Genomic DNA, 26703 nt, shown 5'->3' with positions numbered 1-26703 from the left:
CCCGCCCATTATGATGTCACAGTCCCACAGTCCCAAGGCACCCCCCCATGTTGAGGGCGCGCGGCCTGGTACGGCTCGGGGGGGGGGGGCGCTTGCTCGTCCTCACCCCCTTTCCTGGACGGCCGGGTAGCATGCTCGGATAAGGGTCTGGTATGGATCTTGGGGGGACCCCCACACCGTTTTTTCGGCGTAGGGGGTTCCCCTTAAAATCCATACCAGACCTAAGGGCCTGGTATGCTCTCGGAGGGGGAACCCACGCCAAATTTTTTTTCATAAATTTGGCATGGAGTTTCCCTTTGGGAGCTCATTTTCTGATTGGCCATGGCAAAAGTCGCCTGGCCTGGGGCGACTTAAAGTCGTGTGGTAAGTCGCCCCAAGTCATGTTCAGGTCATGTCCAAGTTGCCTCCAAAAGTCGTGTTGAAAGTCGTGTTGCCCCTGTGTGAACGGACCCTAATACTTTGATACAAACAAACAATTAAAATATATATATTTTTGAAAGCATCCTTACGTTGCAGCATTTCTTTACACCTGCCTAAAACGTTTGCACAGTACTGTATTTAATTATAATTTTATGATCACAAGCATTCCATTTATATATGCACGAGGCACTTTTGGATTTGATGCAGTTGAGAATATTTTGATATTTACATCTTTGCATTATTAATTGATTGAATATATTTATTTATTCATTGTTTGGCTTAGTTTTTAAATTTTATTTAATATTGCCTATATTGTTTATTTAAAAATGTTTATTGATTAATGTGTGAATTTGCAAGCATTTTTGTTTTGATTTTACTGCACTTGAGTTATATTTGATGTACATTTTTGTAATGGGGCAGCACTTTATTATTTATCATACCCAACAACTGATCTAAAACGGTACATGCTTTAGTTTGAGGGTGAACGATTGGGAGACAGGAAAAGAGCATGGTCATCCTTTTATAGGAAGTGCCTGAGCTAGGAACTTGATGACAGGGTCACCAATAAAAATGCACTTTTTTTTTTTTTTTTTTTTAAGTTTTCAATTAAAAATAAATTAGGGGAAACAAATTTTGAAGTTACATCAACATGTATATTATATGCAGTTTTGGTGATTGGGTTTACATACAGTTTACTTTATTCTTTTGTCAACTTAGCAGATGAAGATTCCATCTGCTGTATAATGTTTTTAGCAGTGCCATGAAGAAAACCAAAAAAAACAGCACATATATCATGTGGAATGCATTGTACACAACCTCGGAATTCCCCACTAATTTGTTTTGTCTGTTCTCAGGTGTCTCCAGCTACATAGACTTTACAAATCCTGCTGCACGAGAGTGGTACTCGTCTCAGTTTTCACTTGAAAAATACAAAGTAAGTTAATATTAGGAAAAATATTTCCATTTATTCGGTCTCTGTGACCAAGCTGCAATTAAATTAATTCTAAACACTGAAGGTTTTTTTTTTTACCTTAACGCATCCTCTGCATTAAGGCAAAAAGCCTTCTGAGTGCAGCCCCCCTATACATAAGTGAGCCGGATCTCAATCCAGAGATGTGCATGATAGCAGTGTCTCTCTTGGCTTTCTCCCTCCTCCAAGTCTCAGAGAAAGCAGCAGGAGCCATTGGCTGTTAAGTCTGTTGCAGTCATCTGTTGTCAATACTCAGATGCATTGTTTTGCACTAGATATTGTTTGGATCGGATAGCAGTTTGTGCTTAAAACGAACGTTCACCTTTTCATAGAAAATGAAAAGGTGATCTAACACTGACCTTTCTTGAAGGACATTAAGTACTCTACCAACTACTCTTAACTTGTCTCTTCCCATAGTTATCTAGTTTATAAAACCCTACTAGGCACACTGATATAAAGTTACTTATGAAAACACACACACTGCTGCTAGTAAAACATTATCTTATTTATTTCCCAAGAAATTAGGAAAGCTAACATAAAGTATTAAAAAGACATTACAATATTACAAAGCATACAATCAGAACATACAATACAAGAATATGAAAGATACTTATCATACGGTCCTCCGTGAGGCTTTGCTGCATCGGCTAGGCTCAGACCAGGAGAGGGCCTTCACCATGAGGTTTAGGCCGGAGCCATTACCCAGAGTAGGCCTCAAGATGGCCGAATCATCAGGTTAGCAGAACCACAGCCTCATGAGAGGCTGTGTGCAGCGAACAGAGAGAGCCTTGTCTGTGTGTGAGCCTTTCATTCAAACATACATGCCCACTCGTAGCCACCCCCATTTGCCTTCCATCCAATAGATTTTGCCAAGAGGTAATCCTTCACATGTCTGCCCATTCTTCAGGAAGCATGCTGTATTGTCCACTATGGTCAGTGTCTCTATTAGCCCTGAGCCGTCTAGCTAGCTCTTATTCCCTTTGAAGCCTGCAATCACACATATCACAGCAGGTGGGTCTGAGCCAAGCTATTGTTCTTCTGATTACAAAGCTTTCATGTGCTTCATTTCAACTGAGGCTAAGTCTCAATCAGGAACAAATACCAGAAGTATTATATGAATTCAATCCAACATTTCTCCTTTCAAGTATTTGCCTGCCCTTATCGGCGGTATGGGCAGACAGCTATCCTGAGAGTCTGTATGACCCTGATATTGCACCAATGATATTCTGATCACAAGCTCAGTGCTCTGCAGGCTCCTTAGAAAAAAGATAATAAATGCAAATTTTTCACCAGCAAAAAAAAAAATGTGCATTTGTTTTTTTTCAGAAGGTGAACTTGGCCTTTAAATATCGCTATACACTGTTATTTTTTTTGGTTCACCCAGCAGGATGGAGTAATCCCCCTGCCAGGACATGTAATCTGACAGCGGCACCCGGAGCTGTCAGATTAGATCAGGGGTGCTCAACCTGTGGCTCTCCAGCTGTTGCAAAACTACAAGTCCCATCATGCCTCTGCCTCTGGGTGTCATGCTTGTGGCTGTCGGAGTCTTGCTATGCCTCATGGGACTTGCAGTTCCGCAACAGCTGGAGAGCCACAGGTTGAGCACCCCTGGATTAGAGGGATCAGCAGCCCAAGGAAATTGACTGCAGCCACAGATTAAGAAACGTTTTCCAACATGGGGGTACTGCCACACACCACTCGAATAGGTGCAGAAACTCCCCCTATCTGAGTCACCCCTTGTCTCTGCCCCCTACCCACCTCTAGCCACCGTCCCTTGATTCCACCACCTATCAATACTGCCCCTTTTAGAGAATACAAAACCAAGTATCAGTTTGTGGTGCTAAATCATTTGTATGGAACGTGTTAATGATAAAAAAGAAAATCAGTAAAATAGCTCACCTGCCGCCAGCAACAATAGAATCCCATCTATAGATCCCCATACAATAGACTCCCCCAGCAACAATGGATTCCACCCCAATAACAATCGACTCCCTGCAGCAACAGTGAACCACCCACAACAAAATATCACACACAGTAACAAAATATCCACCCAAGCAACATTAGAGCCCCCCAGCAGCAACAACGGATCTCCCAGCAGCCAGCATCAATAGATCCTCCAGCAGCCAGTAAAAATAGACCTCTCCCTCAACAATAGAGCCCTTCCAGCAACATAAGACCCCCTCAGCAACAATAGATTCCCCATCAGCAACAGCAGACCCTCACACAAAATCAGATCCCCACCAGTAACGATAGATCCCCCAGCAGCCAACATCAATAGACCCTCCAGAACACCCCACACACCATGCTATTACATACATTCAGTGCTGGAGGTGCTGGAACTGCGTTTCCCTGCGTTCCCGCTGAAAAATAGGCCTGGTAACTGCTGACCTCATTTTTTATTTTTATTTTTTTTAGGCAGTTCCGTTTTAAACATGTTAACCAGTAACTTGTGTGCTAAGTATCCATGATATCCTTCCAATACTTATTCATGGAAATACCTATTCCATCCATCAACAATAAAAACTAAACTTAATATTAGAAGCCATTTCAAATACAGCCATTATATAAACTTTGCATTGCATTTTTACCAAAGCAATCCATAAAACTATAATCGAAATAAAACCTGTTTCAGATATTATCAGACTTTATGGCATCCTTTAGAAGTGAGAACAGTTGGAGTATACTTCATGTTCAGTGAGTGCTTTGGGCATGCAATGTACAAATCAGCGGCAAAACTGATCTGTTACTGGAAGCTGTAGGTCTCATCTGCTGATTAATATAGCTAGCTTCAAACAAGTCCCCACCCAGCCAGCCATACTACCTCTTCAAAACAAGTCCTCACCCAGTCAGCCATACTACCTCTTTATTCTGTCTCTCCAGTTATCAGCCTTTGCCTTGTTTCTGACCACACCTGATGACTCTGTTTTGAGATAATTTTTCGATTCTGTACTGGCCTTCTTTTCTAGGCAAGTTGATGTCTTTGCAGGTGTGTCTGAGGACTGCAACTCGGGAGCCATCCTGCATCAAAGTCCATTACCACTTGCTGGGTGCACTGGTACATACCAGGCAGCTCCCTAGACTCTCTGTGCCTTGGGCCTTTTTAGGGCTTGCACGTCCACCATACATGTAAACAGCCTAGGGGGTTCACAATCCCAGCCATACATCACAGAAATACAAAATAACAAACTTATTGCTATATTGCATTTACTCACACTGGTCAAAATAGAAGAAAAAACTAATTAAATTTTATATTTGTTAAATATTAATATCTATAGATCTATATCTTGGCTTTGCCTATATACGCATGCCTCAAACGCCATTATAGGTCCTGCAAAATTTGCATAGAGACCAGGGCTTTAGGGGCTAACCCTGGAAATGTAACCAGGGATCCCAATTTATTACATTTAAGAGGGGGAGGAATGGGTGTTCCTCAGGATTTTAGTATATAGTTTATTTAGGTAGGGTAGTATTCACCTGGATGTGCCATTCCTCAAACATAGGAGGAAGAAGCGCAATCCATTTCAACAGTATACACTTATGACCTAGATATAGTAGGCGAGAAACAGAAGTTCTGAAAAGAGGAGTAAATAATTCTTCATCAAGAAAGCCCAGAATGCTGGTCAGAGGGTTATTTTGGAGGGAAACTTGAAAAGCTTGATTGATAGCTGAGATTATTTTGTTCCAATAACTTAAGAGTTTGGGGCACCTACAGTACATATGCAGATGGTTAGCTGGATTACCCCCGCATCTAGGGCAGTCTGGGTTTTCTCTATAGTGCCATTGAGGGGGGTTCTGTGTAACCGGTGAATAAAAAAAAGTTGTGACAACCGTTGAGTAGAAGAGATGGAGAGAAGGGGACCTGTTCCAAAATTGACTACCATATCTCGCCATCCAGTGAGGGAATATCCACTAACCAGTCCCTTTTGCCATGAACCTGCATTGTACTGTGAAGACACTGCACCAAAGACCCATATAGCAAAGATATGAGGCCTTTTTTGTCAATAGTGTTAGCTATTTGGTTAATTAATGGGGTGTCTATCGGCTTGAGGGATGTGAAACCTGCCTGGATAGAAAGTGCGTGGTGAAGCTGGAGGTACTGAAAAAAGCTGTATTGAGGGGTACCAAACTCATCTGGAAGATCTTTAAAGGATTTAAGATGGTCATTAGAGTGTAGCTGGTAGAGAACAAGTATACCACTTTTATAACAACCGGTAAAACCCTGCAGCTTTCCAAGCTTCTCCAATCTCCCCCGCTGCCAAATTGGATGAAATCTAGCGATACCAATATACCTCATAACTTGCGCATTTCATCCCAAACCCTAGCCATCATGAGTAGAGTAGGATATTGACAACCAGTCCTAAACCCATCTGCTTCCAATTGTGCTAACAAGCATGGGCGTCCGCAGAACTTTTTTCAGGAGTGGTGCTTTGGCAGCCGCGATACACAGTCGCATGTAACCCTTTCTTCGACCGCTAGTGGGGGTTAAAAGCACCCCGCTAGTGGCCGAATATCGCAGCTGAAACGATGGTAAAGCGCCGCTAAAACTAGCATCGCTTTACCGATAACTGGAACAGATGGCAGTGTGAAATAGCTCTTGAGATAATTCAGCTTCACTCCAAGCCCATATAAATATAGCTTACAGAATGTACATCTTTCTATTTGCAATGTATTGCAGTACATCTGTTGTGGTCATATTTTGATCTTTATGAAAACAGCCTATACTGTATAGGTTGCTTTCATCAAGATAAAAATATGGCCACAACAGATGTACTGCAATACATTGCAAATAGAAAGATGTACATTCTGTAGGCTATATTTATATGGGCATCATGGACTGGTATACCTGAGAGACTGAGTAACTTCCATACAAAGTGAAGAAGATATTATAACACACACAAATATATTTTTCCAGCAATAGCTCAGTTGTCTAAATTTCCAAGCAATATATATATATATATATATATATATATATATATATATATATATTCTCCTCCTAACTGGCACGGTGGCACTGCAGTGCTGTTACCTGTGGTTCTTCAATGATGCGATAGCACTGGCAGCGTATTCTCTCTCAGCCACTGCACGCATCTGTGGGAGAAGATTGCGCCCCCTTGGCTGGATCGGCATAGCAATGTTACACAGCCAGGCTGAGGCAGCCAATCACGTTATGGAACAGCTGAGATGTCGAGCAGAGGTCCGAGCAGCAATCAGAGCCAATTCGATGATCGGGCCGGATGTCTGTATCAATCTCTGATAAGTCGGAACAGACTGAGAGCAGCCCCAGGCCAGCAGACGTAGAAAAATAAGTCCACAGCTGCCGCGGCGGCCATTGAGTTACACAGGGCAACTGTCTTCCATCTTCAACACCTTCTTATGATTCCAGGGGAGGCAATTGCCCCCCCCCCCCTGCCCTATGCTGTGGATGCCCATGCTAACAAGGGATATTTGTTAGATCTGGACAGCAGCATTGTCTGAATGGGATTATGAGTGTCCATAGTTCCCCAGCCCAAAAACTGTTGCAGCTGGGATTCTAAAAAATAAGAGTCTAGCCGAGGGTACAGACAATCCACCACCATCTTTAGGCAACTGCAATATTGGTAGACAGTCTCTGTTGCTTCCCTTTCCAAATCAGATTGCGGAAAAGGGAGTCTATATTTTTGAACCATTGTTGCGGAACCCATATAGGGGAATTATGCAAGACATACAACAATTGGGGAACCCAAATCATTTTAATTAGATTCACCCTACTAAAAAACCAATAGAGGGAGCTTGCTTTTAGCCTTAAATTTATCTAGGAGAGGTTGCAAATGATATTTTAAATAGTTTCTGATATCAGGATAAACCCAGACCCCCAGATATTTAAAGCTAGAGACAACTTTTATTTGTCTTGCGCAGGGAGGGAGATCCACCTGTTGGATATCTATCGGGAGGAGCACGGACTTATCCCAATTAATTGTGAATCCCGAGAAGGATTCAAAGGTAGTAATGGTACCCCATTTTTTTAGTACAGCAAGGATAATACCTGAGTTGTTCTTTAAAAGCACACATTTGTGTAGTCATGGCTTAATCTGATTGATGTAACTGAGTATTTCTAATACGTAGGCTTTACACCCTTGTACAGCTTTATTTGGCAGGCTGTACCTGTCAGGAGTGGTCCTTTTTCTGTTTTGTATGCCACTTGTCTGAGATGGTCTGACCCATCCTTCGAAGTTTGTATGATAATGTTTGTACTTGTATTTTGAAAATCCTTTGAAGAAAAAATGATTGAAAGTAAAATGTTTTATTGAATTTCTGTCTTGGAGTTTGTATTGTGTGCAGAGGATCTAAGTGGCTATCTACAGTGTTTATGGACAAATGCTTGTTAAATATCCATATTTTAATGGTATTACTAATAAGAAGTTGATGTTCCTGCAAGTGACTTTTAACATACTGTATTATAACATTTTTAACATAACATTCCCTTTACTAGTATTCTTTTCATACCCAGAGCCCTGATCCTAGCAATTCAATTTATTTTTCTAGCTAGCAAAATGGCTGTCTTGGCGTCTTATAAATTCATGTTTGGTTGTTATTTTTTGGTCATTACCCTTGTTATGTTCTGTTATTAAACTAGAAGTAACATAAAAAAAAAAGTGCTATTGCCCCTTGCAACCAGCCCAATGTTTGATTTCAGAAACCTGCATTGGGCAATCACTTTTTTATTTTCTCCATTTTAACAAACAAACACTGCCATGTCTATGAACACTACTATATCCATGAACACTACTATGTCTATGAACACTACTATTTCTTGCAGAATGCTACAGATATCTTATTTGTGTGGAATGACATGAATGAGCCCTCTGTGTTTGATGCTCCTGAGATGACCATGCCAAAAGATGCTGTACACCACCAGGGATGGGAACACAGGGATCTTCATAATCTCTACGGATTCTACCAGGTAAGCAAGGCAGTGCCAAGTAGGGGACTGATATACATTAGACCAACATACAACCATCTTAAAGAAACATGGAATAAAACGGTATTGACCCCAAAACCAAAAATGTAATATACTGCAGTTTAGCAATCATTAGATGTGGTGGCTGCATTTGTTTTCTTTTTACCCCTCTGTTTTTGAAAAACAACAGATTAACTGGCCATATCAGCAGGTGAAAATAAGCGAAAGAAAGCCTAAAAAAGAAAGCTAATACAGCCATCACACCTATGAATTGGTAAGCTGCAATATATTAAATGCTTGCCTTTGGGTTTAATACAGCTTTAGGCTGGGTTCACACTGATGCGAATTGGATGTGGGTTTCCCTGCATCCAATTTGCATGACAGGAGAGTGTGACCAGCTCTCAATGGGGCCAGTTCACGCACCTCTGGGGCGGCTGCGGTCTGAATTGCAGAAGGTTCCTGTGCGTCTTCTGGTCTGTTTCAGATGTGAATTCAGACATAAATTCAGACCTGATTTGCACCTAAAACGGTGAACAGGGATGTACTGGACCCCTTTCTGAGCTGCGGCCGCAGCAAATGTGAGCCCAGCCCTAAATTATGAGACATGGAGCAAAGGAAAATGCTGCTGCTTTGCTAATTCAGATTCTGAAAATTTGAAAATGTCTTTGTATTCAAAAAATTCATAAATTAATTTGTAATGGAAACCTATTGCAATAAAAAAAGTAAGTTATAAACGTGAAATAAGATAATAATAACAATAGAAAAGAATACAATAGCATAGAATAGAACAAATATAAACGTCTTCCTAAATTCAAATAGATTAGAAGATAACGATTATACTAACTGAATCCGAATATACAAAACAAATTCAGAATATACGATACAAATTCTGAAAAACAAGTCATTCTAACTTAACGAATATGACAAAACAAAAATGATTAACTTAACAAATGGATCCGAAACGAAACACATATTTCCATCGTGCACATGTCTAACTGCTCCACTTTCCTGCAGTTCTGAGGATGAAAGTTAGCAGCTAATTGATTCATTATTGCCACTAAATCCTAAAGACTTAATGTCTGTGGTATTTTCATTGAGCCACATCCCACAATGGCTAGTGTAAAGACAGGGCTTTTTGTTTAGTATAATAACCTCCCTCTCCTTTAACCTAAACATAGCTTAAAGTTGTAATTAAAGAGAAGTTACTGTCCCCCCCTCCAACAATTAAAAGTCAGCACCTACAAATACTGTAGCTGCTGACTTTTATTATTAGGGAACTTACCTATCCAGGCATCCAGCAGTGTCTTCACCTGAACTGCCATCTTGGCTAAGGGAAACCGGCAGTGAAGCCTTGAGGCTGTAGAGGGAAGGGGGGGGGGGCGAACTTCCATCTCATTTTTCCGCAGTGAACTGAGCCGGAAGTGGGAGGGGGTACCTGTCAGAACCCCCCCCCCCCCCCAAAAGGAGGAGACAGACTTTTGGGTGGCGCTCTGCTTTAAGTAACGTATATTATCTACTTCCTGTATGGAAAGATACGTTTCCGGCATCCAGACAACAAACAAAATCAATCAGAGACCTGTTAACCTCATCCAGGGAATACTGTACTACAGTTATTCTAAATTCCATTCAGTATTCCACTAGCTACTACAATATGCTAAATGTACTGACCAGGCTGCTGCGTTACAATAAAGATTGCTAGCTTTGTCTGCACACATCTTAGTTGTCTTTTTTTTACTCTCAGGTGTCAGATCCCAGGATAAAGCAATATCCAAATTCTGTCTCTTCCTGATAATGTCAATAGTTAGCCTATCCTCTCCTGCACATTCCTATGGGGCAGTAAGGCCAACAACTATCCTGATAGAGAGGTAGAACAGCTTGGGAGGAGGAGCAGTTAAACTAATTTCATTTCTGCAATGAGGAGCATAGGATGGATTTATGAAACATGCATATGGTAGTGTTTCCTGCATCACTAACTCAGGGCCATTAAGGACAGCCAGCAGCCTGAGAATTTACCAAACATTACAGCTAGCTAAAAGTCAGATAGCTAGAAATAGATTTGTGATTCTAGCAAAATGAAATGTCAGTTGCTGTATTCCTATTCCTATACTAGTTTCCACAGCTTTGTTGATGATTTAGGTTGCCTCTAGATGGCAGATTATACTTTTCTGTGATCTTGTACTTTGCCATAACCCCTAAAGAGGAAGTAAACTTTCTCTGCTGACATTTACCTGTAGGTAAGCCTATAATAAGGCTTACCTATAGGTGGTGTAAATATTTACACTACCTATATTAAATATTTATAAAACGTGTACCGTTCAGGAGATATTTACATTACATGCAGCTAGTGACATCACTGGCATATGCGCTCTGAGGGAATGGCCACCAGTGCCATTCCTTTCGAGCCCTGTGCCGTAAACGGCGGCTCCCGCACGCATACCCAGGGGAGACATCATCGCGGCTCCGGCCAGTCACAGAGCCAGAGCCAGCAAACTCAGAAACAAGACAGGTGAAAATGGAAGTGGCTGCAGCGCTGACATCGCAGTGCTGGAACAGCTTCGTTTGAAGGTAAGTTTCGCATAATTTGCTAGTATGTGATGCATACCAGTACATTATGACTTTACCTTGCAGGTGGAAAAAAAATCTTCTAGCGGTATACAACCCCTTTAAAGCAGAATTCCAGCTGTTTCTATCTAAATATAGTATAAATTTAATTTGCTTCTAAAAATACTAGTTCCCTGGCCATTTCTGGCTTCCGTGTTATGTCAATAACATAAAACACATTTGTAGCAAGTGAAGTAAGTATTCCTGATTTGCAGACATTTACAGACTACTGACTCAAAGTACAGTATGTTTAAACCATTGAATCTTTATTTCAAACAGCCAGGGAACCTAGTATTTTAAGAAGGAGTGTTTTACAATGGAAACCTCCACATTTTTCTAAATATAGGTTTACTTAAACATCATACCATAACCATCTACAGTAGCCATGTAGTCCTTGTCTTGATGTGCAGGAAGACTATATAATATTTAGAATATAATTGTATTCATGGTTTAAATGCATTAGAAAGCTCCAGTATTGTCTTTGGAATACCACTTGACTATATCATAACATTTCTAGGAATCCTTATTCTGCATATTGCTGAATCAGCAATTTGAGTAAGTTGCTGTTAGGTCTTTGGTGTGACAAGCCATACAGTATCTAATATTTAATTTTTTTGTGCACTGTCTTTTTTTTTATTTTTATTATGTGCCATACAGGTTTAATAAGAATTTGCTAAAAAGTTTGGTGTCCAATACAAACCTTCCTGTTCCACAGGAGGAATTCCCAATTAGCACTGTCTGTGTTGATGGGGGAATAATGCAAAGTTCTTTATTCCCACCGTGTATGACCAGCCTAAGTCTGGCACTAGTATAATCCATTCCTGTCCTACAAACCTTCAATTGACTTGGAACTGCAGGGAAACAATAAAACAAGGTGAAAATACCTTTTTATTAAATATTATTTATTTTCTTTTACCAGCTAAAGGATTCTGTAATTCTGTTTAGCCAGTCTAGGCACAGTTGCCAGACACCAGTTAGGATTTCCTTTATTTGTCACTTAGTGTGCATTAAAAACTGCATGTCTATCTAGGACTAACCTGTCCACTGGGTGACAACACTGCTGTGCAATTTCAATGTAGAACAAACAGTCTTGTCACTTTATTCAATCCCATCTGTAGGCAAAACTCAAGCCCCTTTCCCCCGCCCCGCCTGTTTTTTTTTTTGAAGACCTTATGAAGCAAAGTTTTACTCACCGTTCACTCTTTCTGGGTGTGGGACACCAGTAATCCTGCATTGCAGATGCTCCTGGCCCTTCCCAGATGGTCCCCTTTTGCTGATCACCACGATACCTTTTCTGGATCCAGAGAGAACACCACCACTGGACAGTCAATGGGAAGCATCCATGTCATAAAGGCAGTCAAGTGGACACTTAAAGGAGAACCCGTCTACTTTACACAGAAAAAGAGGAAAGACTCAGAACTTCACAAGACCACAGATTTACATTGGTAAAAAGGGCATTTTGTTTTTTGTTTTTTTAATAGCAGCAATTAGAAAGAGAGGGGGAGAGGTGTGTGTTTCTGGGACAGGCAGCAGGCTGGAGTGGGGCTTTAAAGGAAGTGGAGAAATAACTGAACTACTGGCATCTACTGTGTTAATGTTAATGAAAGACTGTACCTTGGAGACACAGGAGTCCTTCCAGTGGTAGTATGGAGCCTGGTCTCAAGCCTTGTTCTGCAGCAGCCAGGTGCAGGGTCAGGATCAGGTTCAGGGTCAGGAACAGGCAGAAGTCGGTAACACCAAATCATGAAGTGGAGACTTAGTCAGAAATCCAAGCCGAGGTTGGTAACACAAGGGAGCAGCAGACATAATAGGCAGGGGTGATCCAAGAGAGGGGTCAGACGTAGCCGGGTCAGGAACAAGGTTAACATACTTTCAAGAACCAGGATCACAGGAACCAGAGCTGAAGACAATCTAGCACTGAGGCCAGCCAGAGTCTCAGTTTAAATAGGCTACAGGGCGCCACAATCTTAGTTACATACAGTATCTCACAAAAGTGAGTACACCCCTCACATTTTTGGAAATATTTTATTATATCTTTTCATGTGACAACACTGAAGAAATTATACTTTGCTACAATGTAAACTAGGGAGTGTACAGCTTGTATAACAGTGTAAATTAGCTGTCCCCTCAAAATAACTCGGCACACAGCCAATAATGTCTAAACCGCTGGCAACAAAATTGAGTACACCCCTAAGTGAAAATGTCCAAATTGGGCCCAATTAGCCATTTTCCCTCCCAGGTGTCATGTGACTCAGTGTTAAAAGGTTTCAGGTGTGAATGGGGAGCAGATGTGTTAAATTTGATGTTATCGCTCTCACTCTCTCATACTGAACAATGGAAGTTCAAATATGGCACCTCATTGCAAAGAACTCTCTGGGGATCTGAAAAAAGAAATTGTTTCTCTGCATGAAGATGGCCTAGGCTATAAGAAGATTGCCAAGACCCTGAAACTGAGCTGCAGCACAGTGGTCAAGACCATACAGTGGTTTAACGGGACAGGTTCCACTCAAAACAGGCCTCTCCATGGTCAACCAAAGTAGTTGAGTGCGCAAGTTCAGCGTCGTATCCAGAGGTTATCTTTGGGAAATAGACATATGAGTGCTGCCAGCATTGCTGCAGAGGTTGAAGGGGTGGGGGGTCAGCCTGTCAGTGTTTAGACCATATGCTGCATCAACTTGGTCTGCATGGCTGTTGTCTCAGAAGGAAGCCTCTTCTAAAGATGATGCACAAGAAGGCCCGCAAACTATTTGCTGAAGACAAGCAGACTAAGGATATGGATTACTGGAACCATGTCCTTTGGTCTGAGGAGACAAAGATAAATGTATTTTGTTCAGATGGTGTCAAGCGCGTGTGGCGGCAACCAGGTAAGGAGTACAAAGACAAGTGTGTCTTGCCTACAGTCAAGTATGGTGGTGGGGGTGTCATGGTCTGTGGATGCATGAGTGCTGCCAGCATTGGGAAGCTACAGTTCATTGAGGGAACCATGAATGTACTGTGACATACTGAAGCAGAGCATGATCCCCTCCCTTCGGAGACTGGTGCCGCAGGGCAGTATTCCAACATGATAATGACCCCAAACACACCTCCAAGATGACCACTGCCTTGCTCAGGGTAAATGTGATGGACTAGCCAAGCATGTCTCCTGACCTAAACCCTATTGAGCATCTGTGGGGCATCCTTAAATGGAAGGTGGAGGAGCGCAAGGTCTCTAACATCCACCAACTCCATGATGTTGTCATGAAGGAGTGGAAGAGGACTCCAGGGGCAACCTGTGAAGCTCTGGTGAACTCCATGCCCAAGAGGGTTAAGGCATTGATGGAATAAAAAATGGTGGACACACAAAATATTGACACTTTGGGCCCAATCTGGACATTTTCACTTAGGGGTGTACTCACTTTTGTTGTCAGCGGTTTAGACATAATTGCTGTGTGTTGAGTTATTTTGAGAGGACAGCAAATTTACACTGTTTTATTTTTTTATTTTTATTTTTTTTTATCAAAACAAACTTTTATTGAGCATAGTGGACAGGAGATTAATACAGAAGTTCAGTGCAACAGGCACTACATCAACAAGTACATACAAACGACATACATGCGCATGTAACATATTGCCGGTTAAAGTTAAAGCTGCATGATACACTGAGTGACGGTTTAAAAGCAGAAGTCATAAGGAGGGGAAGGCCACTCCGGAGGTCCATGGGATTGCCTAATATAAGGGTCACCTAACTCTCTGCACTGCAAGTAAAAGCGTCCTCCAACCATCTATCCCAGATTTTATTATATTTACCGGGGCAACCCCTGTGGATGTATAACAGCTTCTTCTTGAGAACACTGCTCTGATCCATTGTTTTAGTGTGTGTGTGTGTGGGGGGGGGGGGGGGGGGTCCTCTCAACCACGTCTTGGCGATTTGCAATCTGGCAAGGAACAATGTCTACTGCAGGAAAATGTTCAGGTATTTTTCACCCTCGGAAAGTGAGAGGAGCCCCAGGACACATTGTCGGGGGCATAGGGATACTGGAGAACCCAGGCGGTCGTGGAGAAACCGGACCACCTGCATCCAGTAGCCCTGTATAGTGGGGCAAGCCCAGAACAGGTGATAAAAGGATGCGTTTGGGGAGTTGCAGCTGGGACAGTTAGAGTTGTGTTCAGGCCTATATTTGGATATATGATGGGGTGTGAGGTATGATCGGTGTAGGATGTAGAGGTGAGTGAGACGGTCCGAGGATTTGGGTGACACAAGTTTACAGTTCGCCAGAGCCTCCTCCCAGTCCTCTCCCGACATCCCGCCCAAATAACCCTCCCACCAGGAGCGCAACTGATGCGCCACAGTCAGGCCAGTGGGGGTCGAGAGGTGGGTGTACAGCAGTGAGATCAATTTCTTGGGTTCATTACCGAGCACCAGGTCAACCAGCATTGGAGTCTCAAGTATTGGGATATGGTCACCAAATTGGGTATTGAGTGTGTGTCGGAGTTGGAGGTAGCGGAACAGCATGTGGTTGGGTAGTGAAAAGTCATCTTTGAGGGTTTGAAAAGACTTGACCGTCCCGCTAGATACCACCTTCGACAAATATATGACGCCCCTATCCACCCACAGCCCATGGTCTGGGATGAGGGCAAGTTCTGACATTCCTGGATTGTCCCAGAGGGCGTGTGGGAGTGGGGAGAGGGGGCCCTTCCCAGGCGCATAGCAAGATTCCAGACCTTACAGTGATGGGAAAACATGGAGTGCCTGTCCCTAATGCGGGTCAGGATGTGAGGGCTACAAAATAAAATCTGGAATTGGTGGTTCAGTGGGCCAGGGATCTGTGAACAGACAAGAGTGGTGTAACGGACCCTATCTGCTTGGTTGAGATTAAAGAAGTGGGAGAGTTGGGATGCTAAATAATAAAGGAAGAGGTCAGGTAGTGCAGTACCACCCAGGTCTGTTGGGCATTTCAGGACCCGCCACAGCAGCTTATGCCGGGACGAGCCCCAGACAAATGTGTTAAGGATAGATTCCATAGCTTTAAATGTACAGGGGGAAGATATAGCGGTTGCCTGCCAAAAAACGTAGAGAAGTTTGAGGAGAAATATCATCTTGACCAGATTTATTCAGCCCATCACCCCAAGGGGGAGATAGGACCATACTTGCGTTTTGGACTTTAGGGTAGCAAAGAGTGGTTCAACATTGAGAATGTGGTAATCTGGGAGGGATCTTGAAATGTGCACGCCAAGGTATTTGATGGAGTTTGCTCTAGTCAGTGGGAGTGCCGCCTGGTCAGCAGTGGGGGGCCCTAGGTCCAAGGGAAGAATTTGGGACCAATTAATCCGAAGCCCAGAAAAGGCACCAAAGGCCGTGATGGTTTGACGGGCTGCCTGCAGCGAGGGACCAGCGTCGGCCAGGTAGAGGAGCATGTCATCCGCGTACAGGCTGATCACCTCATGCAGCTGGCCGCAGCGCAGACCTCTGATGCCCGGGTGGTTCCTGAGGGCAATAGCCAAAGGCTCCACAGCCAGGGCATACAAAAGTGGCGAGATGGGGCAGCCCTGACGCGTGCCCCGGGAAAGCGGGAAGGGAGGGGAGATCTGACCATTTACCTAGATACGTGCTGTTGGAGCTTGGTATAGTAGCTGAAGCCACTTAACAAAGTTGGCCCCTATCCTGAACCTACGGAGGCACTCCCACAGATACCGCCATTCCACAGAATCAAATGCCTTGGCGGCATCGAGGCTAACCACCACTCTGGATCCGATATCTGCGTGTTGGGCCTGGAGGTTCATGTGAAGTCTTCTAAGGTTGAAGGCAGTGTTCCTATGTGGCATGATCCAGGTCTGGTCGGGGTGTATCAGGGAATGATTTACTTTGTTTAGGCGCAGGGCGAGAACTTTAGCCAGTATCTTAACGTCCAGTTGGAGCAAGGAAATGGGTCTGTATGATTCAAGTAATTGCGCGTCTTTGTCGGGTTTGGGTATGAGAACTATGAGGGCTTCGCCCATGGACTTGGGGAGTGAGCCGGTGTCGAATATATGCGAGTACAGTCGAGTCAATTTAGGGATCAGCATGTCACTAAACTGGGTGTAGAACTCCAGAAGCAGACCATCGGATCCAGGTGTCTTGGATGTAGGAAGATGAGCCAGAGCCTCCGCACTTCGAGTTGGGCTATTTGCAGGGGAGTAAGGGTGGGGAAGAGGACGTCCTCGAGGAACGCTATAAGGTCATCTTGGGTGTAGTGCGCGGTAGAAGAGTACAGGTCAGAGTAAAAGGACTGGAACTCTTCAGCCACTAAGTCGGGGTCAGTGATCTCAGATCCAGATGCGGATTTTAAGGACACCACCACGGGGGGCCTGTGGTCCAGGTGGGCCATATAGGCTAGTAGCTTACCCGGGTGCTCACCGTGCTCGAACAGGCATTGCTTAGTAAAAAAAGATACCCCGTTTGGCCTTCTCATGATGGAGCTGGTCTGTGAGTCTGGTCTGCAGCCGCAACATGGAGGCATTGACTTCTGATGGGTCACTCTGGAAGGCCGGTTCAAGAACACACAGCCGCTCCTCCGCCTGCCTAAACAGACACTTAGAGGACGCCCTGTGTCTGGATATGCACATGGTTAGGATCATGCGGGCATGTATCTTGAAGGCCTCCCAGACTGAGCCGTATGAGGCAGAGCCCATGTTCATATGGAAGAAATGCTCCCATTCGAGTTGGACGGAGTCCAACCCAGATAGGACAGTGAGCCAAAAAGGGTTAAGCCTCCAAACACGGGGCCCAGGGGGAGCCGGCAGCCGTAGCTTGATCCAGTAGGGGGAGTGATCGGCATCAAATCAAATTCTACTTCAAGGAGATGGGGGAGAAGAGGGGGCGACAGGAAGATAAAGTCTATACGGGACATGGCGGAGCGCGAGGGTGTTAAGCATGAGAAGCGGATTAGTGTGGGGTGTCTGTACCTCCACGTATCCGTAAGGGCAAATTCCATTGTAAATTTCCCGAATCGAGTAATGCCTGGTGAAGGGGAGGACGGGGCAGTTGGACTCAGTCTGTTAAGTGTGGGGGTTATAACCATATTGAAATCCCCTGCCCAGACGCCTGGCACTGATGGGTATTGGGCCATAAAAGCAACACCCTGCTGCAATGTAGTAAAAGGTGTAGGGACATAGAAGGCCAGGAGAAGGAGCTCCAGGCGCCAAATAGTGGCATGGAGAAACAATGAGCGACCCTGGGGGTTTGACTGCAGAGTGTGTAATTGAAACTGCACAGTTTTGGCAACCAAAATCGCAAGCCCCCGGGAGTTTGTGGTGTGCGGGGCCTGATAGAGCCAGCCCACCCACGGTTTTTTGAGACTTAGCTGTTTTTGACCCGCAAGATGGGTCAAACTGGGGGAGTAGAGACACAGCATAAAACATTACGTACAGCCACATGCAGTCAGGAATAATATATGAAAAGATGCATAGAACAACAATAAACAAACATACTGCAACTACACTGGTCCGGCTAAGCAGATTCAACTCTCTCTCTCTGAAGGCAGAGGGGCAGAGGCCGGCCAGGGAAACTGTAACATATAAGTGACAGTTAGTCACGGCAAAAACGCCAGCGTCCTGGGGTGATCCCAAAGATCACGGGGGGCAAACAAACTGGAGGGCACACAGCGATTCCTGGGTGGGTTATCCAGTCACAGGCGGGGTGTGTGCACGTGGGCCGCCTGAGGCAAACAGAGATGGTGTGTTATAGGGGATAGTGGGCCAGGGCATGCCGCACCCACACTGGGGTGCGGGGACAGTGTAGAATCACAGTGAAGGTCAGGAGAGGAGAGGGGAAATGGGCAGGGGAAGCGTAGGTAGTAAACTTATGTGTCCAGGCAGAAGACATGGTCCGTGGGCCAAACGAGGGGGGGCCGGGTCACCTACATTGAGCTCCGAGAACCAGGGTAGGGCCTAGGATGGGCCAGCATCTCCGCGGCGCTCCAGCCAGGAGAAGACGGCATGCGGATCCAGAGCACACGGAGCACACGGAGGCGTGTCGGGAACAGCATTGCATAGGGCAGATGTTGCACGCGTAGCTGGCGCTTTGCCTCTGTGAACTTCGCTCTCCTCTTCTGTACTTCCACGGAGAAGTCCGGATACACCGCCACCGTCATTACCGACCGGAATATTACCCTGCTCCCGGGTAAGCTTCAGGATAGTGTCTCGGTCCCGGTAATTCAGGAACTTAACAATGAAAGTTTGCGGTGGGGCTTCGGCTGGAGGCGGCATTGCAGCTAAACGATGGGCGCGCTCCACCACGAATGAGGAGGACAACGCCTCCCTGCCATAGGTTGTAATTAGCAGATTCTCTAGGTACGTGGGGAGATCTGTACCCTCGCACCGCTCAGGCAGCCCCACGAAGCGCAGGTTACACCTCCGGAGGCGATTCTCCATATCGTCTTGTTTGGAGAGGACTGCGTTCAGCTGATACTGCAGTTGTTCAGTAGTAACCTGGAGGGGGTGCAAGCCTTCCTCCACATGGCCGACCCGGCGTTCAGTCTCCGACATGCGCTCCCGGAGTTTGTGGATGTCCTGCCTGATCAGGGATATATCGACCTTCACTTATCGCTGGAGGTGTGATCGTCCCCCTCTGGGAGCGGGACGACGCAATCTTCCTCTCCAGGATCCCGCTCGCAAATTTACACTGTTATACAATCTGTACACTCACTACTTTACATTTCTTCAGTGTTGTCAAATGCAAAGATATAATAAAACATTTTAAAAAATGTGAGAGGTGTACTCACTTTTGTTAGATACTGTAGTTAGTCAGGTTGAAAAAAGTCCATCTAGTTCAACCCAGGGAAAAAACAAACAAACCCATATACACAATTCTATACCCATAGTTGATGGGAGGGAAGGCAACCCCCCCCCCCCCCCCCCCAGCAAAGCATGATCCAAATTGCTTTAGCGGGAGAAAAAAATTGCTTCTTGATCCCCTGAAAGGCAATCGAAGATTCTTTGGATCAACTTTACCTATAAAATGGTAGTATCTAATTATATTATGCACATTTAGGAAAGAAAAAAAAGTAAGCTACTGAGCTAGCCAGAACCAGCTCTTGGGAGTCTATTCCACATTTTCACAGCTCTTACTGTGAAGAAACCACTCTGTATTTGGAGATTAAGTCTGTTTTCCTCCAGATGTAAAGAGTGCCCCTTGTCCTCTGTGATGACCCTACAGTGAATAACTCAACACCAAGTTCACCATATGGACTACTTATGTATTTATACATGTTGATTATATTCCTCCTTAAAGTGGTTGTAAACCCTTACAAACCACTTTGACCTACAGGTAAACCTAGATTAAGGCTTACCTGTAGGTCTAAGAAATATCTCCTAAACCTATACGGTTTAGGAGATATTTGCCCGAAGACAGGCACCGCTGTCTACGGCGCATGCGCCATAGACAGCGGCGCGCAGGCGCACTGAGCGCGGAATCGTCAATGACGAAGATGCCGCACGTGTCGGCTCCCATGCGCATGCGCAGGAGTGACGTCATCACGGCTTCGCCGAATGACAGCCGCAGAGCAGCGAGACCCCACCGAGAAGATGGATGCTCCGGACTACAGGGGACAGCGGTGACTTCGCTGGCTCCTGTGTCAGGTAAGTGACACATAATGGACTACTATGCGATGCAAAGTAGTCCATTATGCTTTGCCTTTGCAGGGAATTAAAGAGGAAGTAAACCCATCAGGGTTTACTTCCTCTTTAATCTCCTCTTCTCAAGAGAGAATAAATTCAGTTCCTCTAATCTATCCTCATAGCTGAGCTCATCCATGCCTCTTATTAGTTTGGTTGCCCTTCTCTGCACTTTCTTCAGTTCCCCAATATCCTTTTTGTGAACTGGTGCCCAAAACTGAACTGCTTATTCTAGAAGAGGTCTTACTAATGATTTGTAGGCTGCCACCTCTGATCTTTCCACCCCCACTTCTTCACTCAACTTTGAAAATCTGTTTGGGTGCTTAAACCCAGGGCTGGCCTTCCTTTTCTGTGAGCCCCTACCACAACCTCTGCCTGCAGTAACCCAGCTTCCTACCTCATAATCCTGACTTACCCCTCCACATCAATCCTACTAACCACCTGCTCAGTAAGCAGAGGACCTCTTTCAAGGTTGTCAGTTCTGTCCAGTGTTGCAACTTGCTCCTCCAGATCTCAAATGTGAGATTCTAGAAGGGCAACCAGCTCACATCTATCGTAGCAGTATCCATCCCGGAGCTGCTGCTCCATTGTTGTATACATGTGACACACTGTGCACTGCACAAAACCTTCAATCTCTCTAGCACACATTATCTCCGTTACAATAATAATATTACTAACAGGAAATTTCAGATGTTACTTACAGGCTTGAAGACTCCTGTTATAATCTCTGGTTTTTAAGTCACCACTTAGTCAAATTTCCACTTGGTCAGAGTTCCAGAAAGCAAAAAGGTGGGCAAGCTCAAGGATGAGCAAGCCCTAAATGAGTACTATAGAAAACTATGTAGGACCTGTAGTACCTGTGACCAATTAACCACTTCGCTTAATTAGAGGACTGAAAGAAGTAAATAAAAAAAAAAGGCTATTTGAGAAGTAAAAATAGAGGCGTATGCCTCAAGAGCTATAATTCCAAAAAGGAAAATAAATTATGAGGGGGGGTACCATCATCCTAGTAAATTGCAAAAATGGGAAGTAGAGACAGCTCCCAAGGCTGATCTCCACTAAAAAAAAAGGGGGGGGGGGGGGTAGACTGTCAGTACCAGAGCAATATATACTTTTAAGATAAAAAATCGTATTTTATTTTACACATGAAAAGACTGAACATGATTGCCAATAATCAATACAAAACAATATAAAAACAAGAAATGTTGATAGTTATGTGGATACTTGAATGCCCCAGGGATGGAGTCAAAAGTATAGAAGGGCCTCACGGGACATGTGGTCCTCTACATGTTTCGTGGTCAAAGGACCGCTTTACCGGGATGAATGAATCTGAGAGTCTAAACATAAAAGCACAACCAGGACACCACAGGGTTCCCCTACAGCGCATATGGGGGATGTGTGCAGCTGGATGGTGTATCTGGTACAACAAAACAAATAATTATAAGTCCAAGGGGGAGTAGCAAAGGTAGGGATAGATAATAGGTTCAAAGTGTGCAAGAAACCCCCTACACTGATCCAAGGAAAGGACTGGTTGAGAGTAACACCTGATACACCAATATGTCAGCGCAGTAGCTGAGCAGTCAGTCCAGATCTGAAGGAATAATAAACAAAATATCCCCCCCTTGGAGCAGTCATCCGCTGTGACAGAAATACAGGAAAAGTGTTTAAAAAGCTAAAAGGAAAGACCCCAAAGAAACTAAAAATGCAAACACAGCAATCACCAGCAGTCAAAAGAAAAACAGTTTTTCACTCTCTGCTCAAATTTCACACTCTTCAGATTCCAACCAGCAAAATGTGGCCTGTGGATGCATGCGCACGCTGACGTGTATACACACATGCCCACACGTATGCACCATTGCTTATTTGCATGCGCATTGTAATCCTTACTCATCTTGTTAAGCTTCTATGCTCATGATTCTGCACATGTGCATAAGGATGAGAATCTGCTGCATGGGAATGAGCACTGCTACATGAGATCCCTGACAAAAATGTAAAGAAGCACTCTACTTGCTCAAACTTGAGTTTGCTCTCACTATGTGCAACATGTTTTGTGAACAATACCCTTGACAAGGATTAAAAGGGGTAAAGTTCCTGAAATGTGTTGTGAGCGTAAATTACTAACCAACTGATCTAAGCCATCAGTTTGCCTCCTCTTTTGTTTTTATTTCCATGTCTGCAGTCACATTAGTGTGAGGAAGATGAAGCCATTAATGCTTATCTCTTGTTGTTGCCAGCTGTCTCTTTCATGCTTTATATACCCATTAGTGTTCCACAAGCTTTTCTATTAAGCTTTTTAGACTGACTTAAAAGAAGACGTTATTCCTAACTACATGAACTTCATCAGTAGCAGTTCAGTGTAGTTTGCTCATTATCCCGCGACTATAAAAGAGCGCTCATAACACATGACAGCATTCTGTCTGCTTTATGAATGTCTGCTGAATATTTGTATGTCTTCATGGGACATTACTAAGCCAGCCACTCTTAATGTTTTTTAACTAAGGTTTTATGTACTAATAGCTGTATGATTAATTTTCATTTTTGTAAATGTGCTAAAGCCTAATGGTGACAGTGACACATATTTCTGATTTCTTTTTCTCCATATTGGGGAAAGTTAAAAAGAAAAATCTTCTGGGCAAATTAATTCAATTGGCACCATGAGCCAAACGAAATAGGGAAGCAGTCATAAAACAGCAGGAGGAGCAACTAAAACAGCTGATAGCAGAACAACGTACATCGCCACCGCCTTAGATTTAAGTCTTAGGCTCAATTCACACATAGGCGATTTGAATCGCAGGCAGAATCGCCACAAAACACGCTGTTTGTCAAAAGAAGCTCCTGCTCCTTTTTGAGCGACAAGCTTCATGTTGCGATTTTGCCATGATTACAGCATGATTTATTGTGGCAAAATCGCATTGCGATTGGAGTGCCATTAGGAAGCAACAGCATCGCAAATGCGTCCCGCATTTTTGCCGCAATTTTGAATCCTAGGTGTGAATGGAGCATTACCACCAAAGCTGAGAAACACATCCGATGGTCCAGACATCGCTATTACACCACCACTTTATTGGCTAGAAAACATACTCCTAGGAGTTACAACCCGGCCCTGCTTACATTACACTTGCAAAATGGTCATCCAACCCAAAATACACGACTTATGTTTGGTGAATTCTTTCATTTTTAATTTAAACCCTACACTAACCTGGAGGCTTTCTCAGTAACACGGGTAGATATTCCATCACCAAAACTGAAGAGAGCCTATATGGAATTAATGGAAAGAGAATTCACTGAACATAAAATAAAAGCAGCAATCAAAAGCCTTAACCCATCCAAGGGATCAGGCTCAGATGTCTTCTCTGGACATTATTACAGGAAATATCTGGAAATTCTGTCCCCCCATTTATGTTTATACTTAAATGTTACAGACTAGCAAACACTATTCACCCCTGAAAATAAAGCATTTATACATGTTATACAAAAACCCGGGGAAAGACTGTAAGAACTACATGCTCATCTCTCTCATAAATGTGGACCTAAAAATTATGAGCAAAATTCTACTTACCAGGCTAAATACCTTTTTTTTATCCTGCTATACACACCTAGATCATGTGGGCTTTGCTCCATGTAGACATGCTCCTGATAAAACAAGGTGAATAACATACATTATCTTCATTATCCATTCTAATTGGGATGGGAAGAGAGACCGAGGGTGTATGCTACTTTGGATTTACCCAAAGCCTTTGACTCCCTGTCGCGGGTCTCTTTTTTATTTCCTCAATCGGCACGGGCTTGGCCCAAGATTCTCGCGTTTATTGCTGATGTTAAATAGCGATCCTACAGCATCCTTGCTGGTAAAGAGATATCATTCTCAAACACTCAGCATTAATAGGGGCATTCGTCAAGGCTGCCCTCTGTCAGGCCCTGGATTTGAACCTGGAACCTCTGCTGGGTCAGACAATGTCTCTTCTTGCTGAGCTATATGGAAAGCTGGACAGTTCCTGGGACAATTCCTTGATGATCCTGTTTTGAACCTTGTTTGTCTTGAACCCTGAACTCTTTGCTCCTCCCATGAACATTTGCATTTAAGCCATTTCTCTGCACTTCCTGTTTGCCATATTATTGTGCTCTCTGCAGCCAGTGTCTTCCCTGCTGCCATCCATATTTTGCTGGCACTCATTATTGACCACTGGCTTGTTCCTCGACTATGCTTCTGCCTGATCCCAACCTGCAACTACTTGGTTTTGACCCTCGGCTTATTACTGAACTACGCTTCTATTTGATCCCTACTTCCTTATCCGTTACTGGACCCCGCCTTGCTCTCCTCCTGTTGGGGAGATCCTGATGACAGCAACCTGGTACTAACACACAGCAAAATCCACCTCCACCATCAGAAGCTCTGGTGAAATCAGTTAGTACTTAGACTCCGCACCTCAGATGAGCCCGCGTCATTCAGCAGAGTGACTACCGGTGTACCTATGATGCTGGTTGGTGGTAGTTCTGCTACTGCTATAGCAACTGGTCTTTGAGCCTGACCCCTGATGGTGGCACCCCCTCTCTCCAATACTATTTATTTTAGCCCTTGAACCCCTGGCTATCAAACTCAGAAATAAAGTAGATCTAAAAGGAATATACTACATTGACTGCAAACATAAGTGCGCATTGTTTGCAGATGACATTTTGATTCTGCTGTCCTCCCCCATTACATCCATCCCCAATTTGCAATCTTTCTTTCTAATCTCAGGCCTCAAGGTAAATAATACCAAATCCCAAAGCCTTAAACCTATCTCAAGATGACCATATACTGTAGACCATATAGTCCATGTGCTTAAACAAACTATTCTCCCTTCTACAAAAAAACTTTCAGAAGATCTTGACAGAAAGTCAACCCTTCCTCATGTTTCGGTAGGTTGCACTCTATTAAAATGAACGTACTTTCAAGGATACTGTACCTCTTCAAAAACATTCTAGTAGCTACAGTGTACAGGTATCTGAGCTTAACTTCTTGAGATCCGCGCTATAGCCGAATGACGGCTACAGTGCGGACCTGCTTTGCCAGGACTACGTCTATTGACGTCGTCCTGCGCACGGCGCGCTCTGTGATCAGCGAGTCTATGAGACTCGCCTGATCACGGATCGGAGCAAGGGGTCGATCCCGACCCCTTACCACGTGATCAGCTGTCAGCCAATGACAGCTGATCATGTGATCACAACACAGCCGGTAATCGGCTATTTTTTCTCCTCACGCTGACAGCGCGAGGAGAAAAAAAAAAGCCGATCACCAGCGGCCGTGATCGGGACATCAGTACCGATCACGGTGAGCTGGGGACAGCTCATCAGTGCCCACCTGCCCCCTGCCAGTGCCACCAAAAATATGCCAAAAAGTGCCACCCATCAGTGCCCACAGTGCCACCTATCAGTGCCCACAGTGCCACCTATCAGTTCCCACAATCTGCCTCGCACACATAGTGCTACACCTCAGTGCCACATATCTGTGCCCATCAGTGTCATGTCATGTACCAGTGCCCATCAGTGACGCCCATCAGTGCCCAGCAGTGCCACCTATCAGTGCCCATCAGTCCCATCTATTAGTGGTACCTATCAGTGCCCATCCATGCCACCCATCCGTGCCACCCATCCATACCACCTATTCGTGCCACCCATCTGTGCCACCCATCAGTGCCATCTTATCTGTGCCCATCTTTGCCCATCAGTGCCGCCTTATCTGTGCCCATCAGTACTGCCTTAAGGTGCCACCTTATCTGTGCCTATATGTGCCGCCTTAACTGTGCCTATCAGTGCCCACCAGCGCCGCCTCATCAGCGCATTTCAATGAAGGAGAAAAATTACCCGTTTGCAAAATTTTATAACAAACTATCAAACATGATTTTTTTTGCAATTTTTTTGTTTGTTTAGCAAAAAATAAAACTCCCAGCTGTAATTAAATACCACCAAAACAAAGCTCCATTTGTGGGAAAAAAATGATAAAAATTTCATTTGGGTACAGTATTGTATGGCCGCGCAATTGTCATTCAAAGTGCATCAGCGCTGAAAGCTGAAAATTGGTCTGGGCAGGAGGGGGGTTTAAGTGCCCAGTAAGCAAGTGGTTAAAGTAATTCTAAAGCTTTGTTTTTTTTTCTAAAATAACAAA

The 26703-nt window shown here is 44.2% G+C and overlaps 1 protein-coding gene across 4 annotated transcripts in view; it reads left to right on the top strand.

Moving 5' to 3' along the window:
- GANC (glucosidase alpha, neutral C) overlaps positions 1–26703 on the top strand; it is a 203343-nt gene that overhangs the window by 51889 nt on the left and 124751 nt on the right. For all 4 annotated transcript variants that reach the window (XM_077464837.1, XM_077464835.1, XM_077464834.1 and 1 more), the window contains exons 13-14: positions 1275–1354; positions 8187–8330. In XM_077464837.1, coding sequence (XP_077320963.1) covers positions 1275–1354; positions 8187–8330 — 224 coding nt within the window. The remainder of the gene's footprint in view (positions 1–1274; positions 1355–8186; positions 8331–26703) is intronic.

This window comes from Lithobates pipiens, unplaced genomic scaffold, assembly GCF_037356315.1.
Source record: "Lithobates pipiens isolate NorthernLeopardFrog02 unplaced genomic scaffold, aLitPip1_a1.2 Scaffold_30, whole genome shotgun sequence".
NCBI classification, from domain to species: Eukaryota; Metazoa; Chordata; class Amphibia; order Anura; family Ranidae; genus Lithobates; species Lithobates pipiens.
Note: the sequence above shows the minus strand (reverse complement) of the source record. Positions and strands in the feature narration are given on the sequence as shown.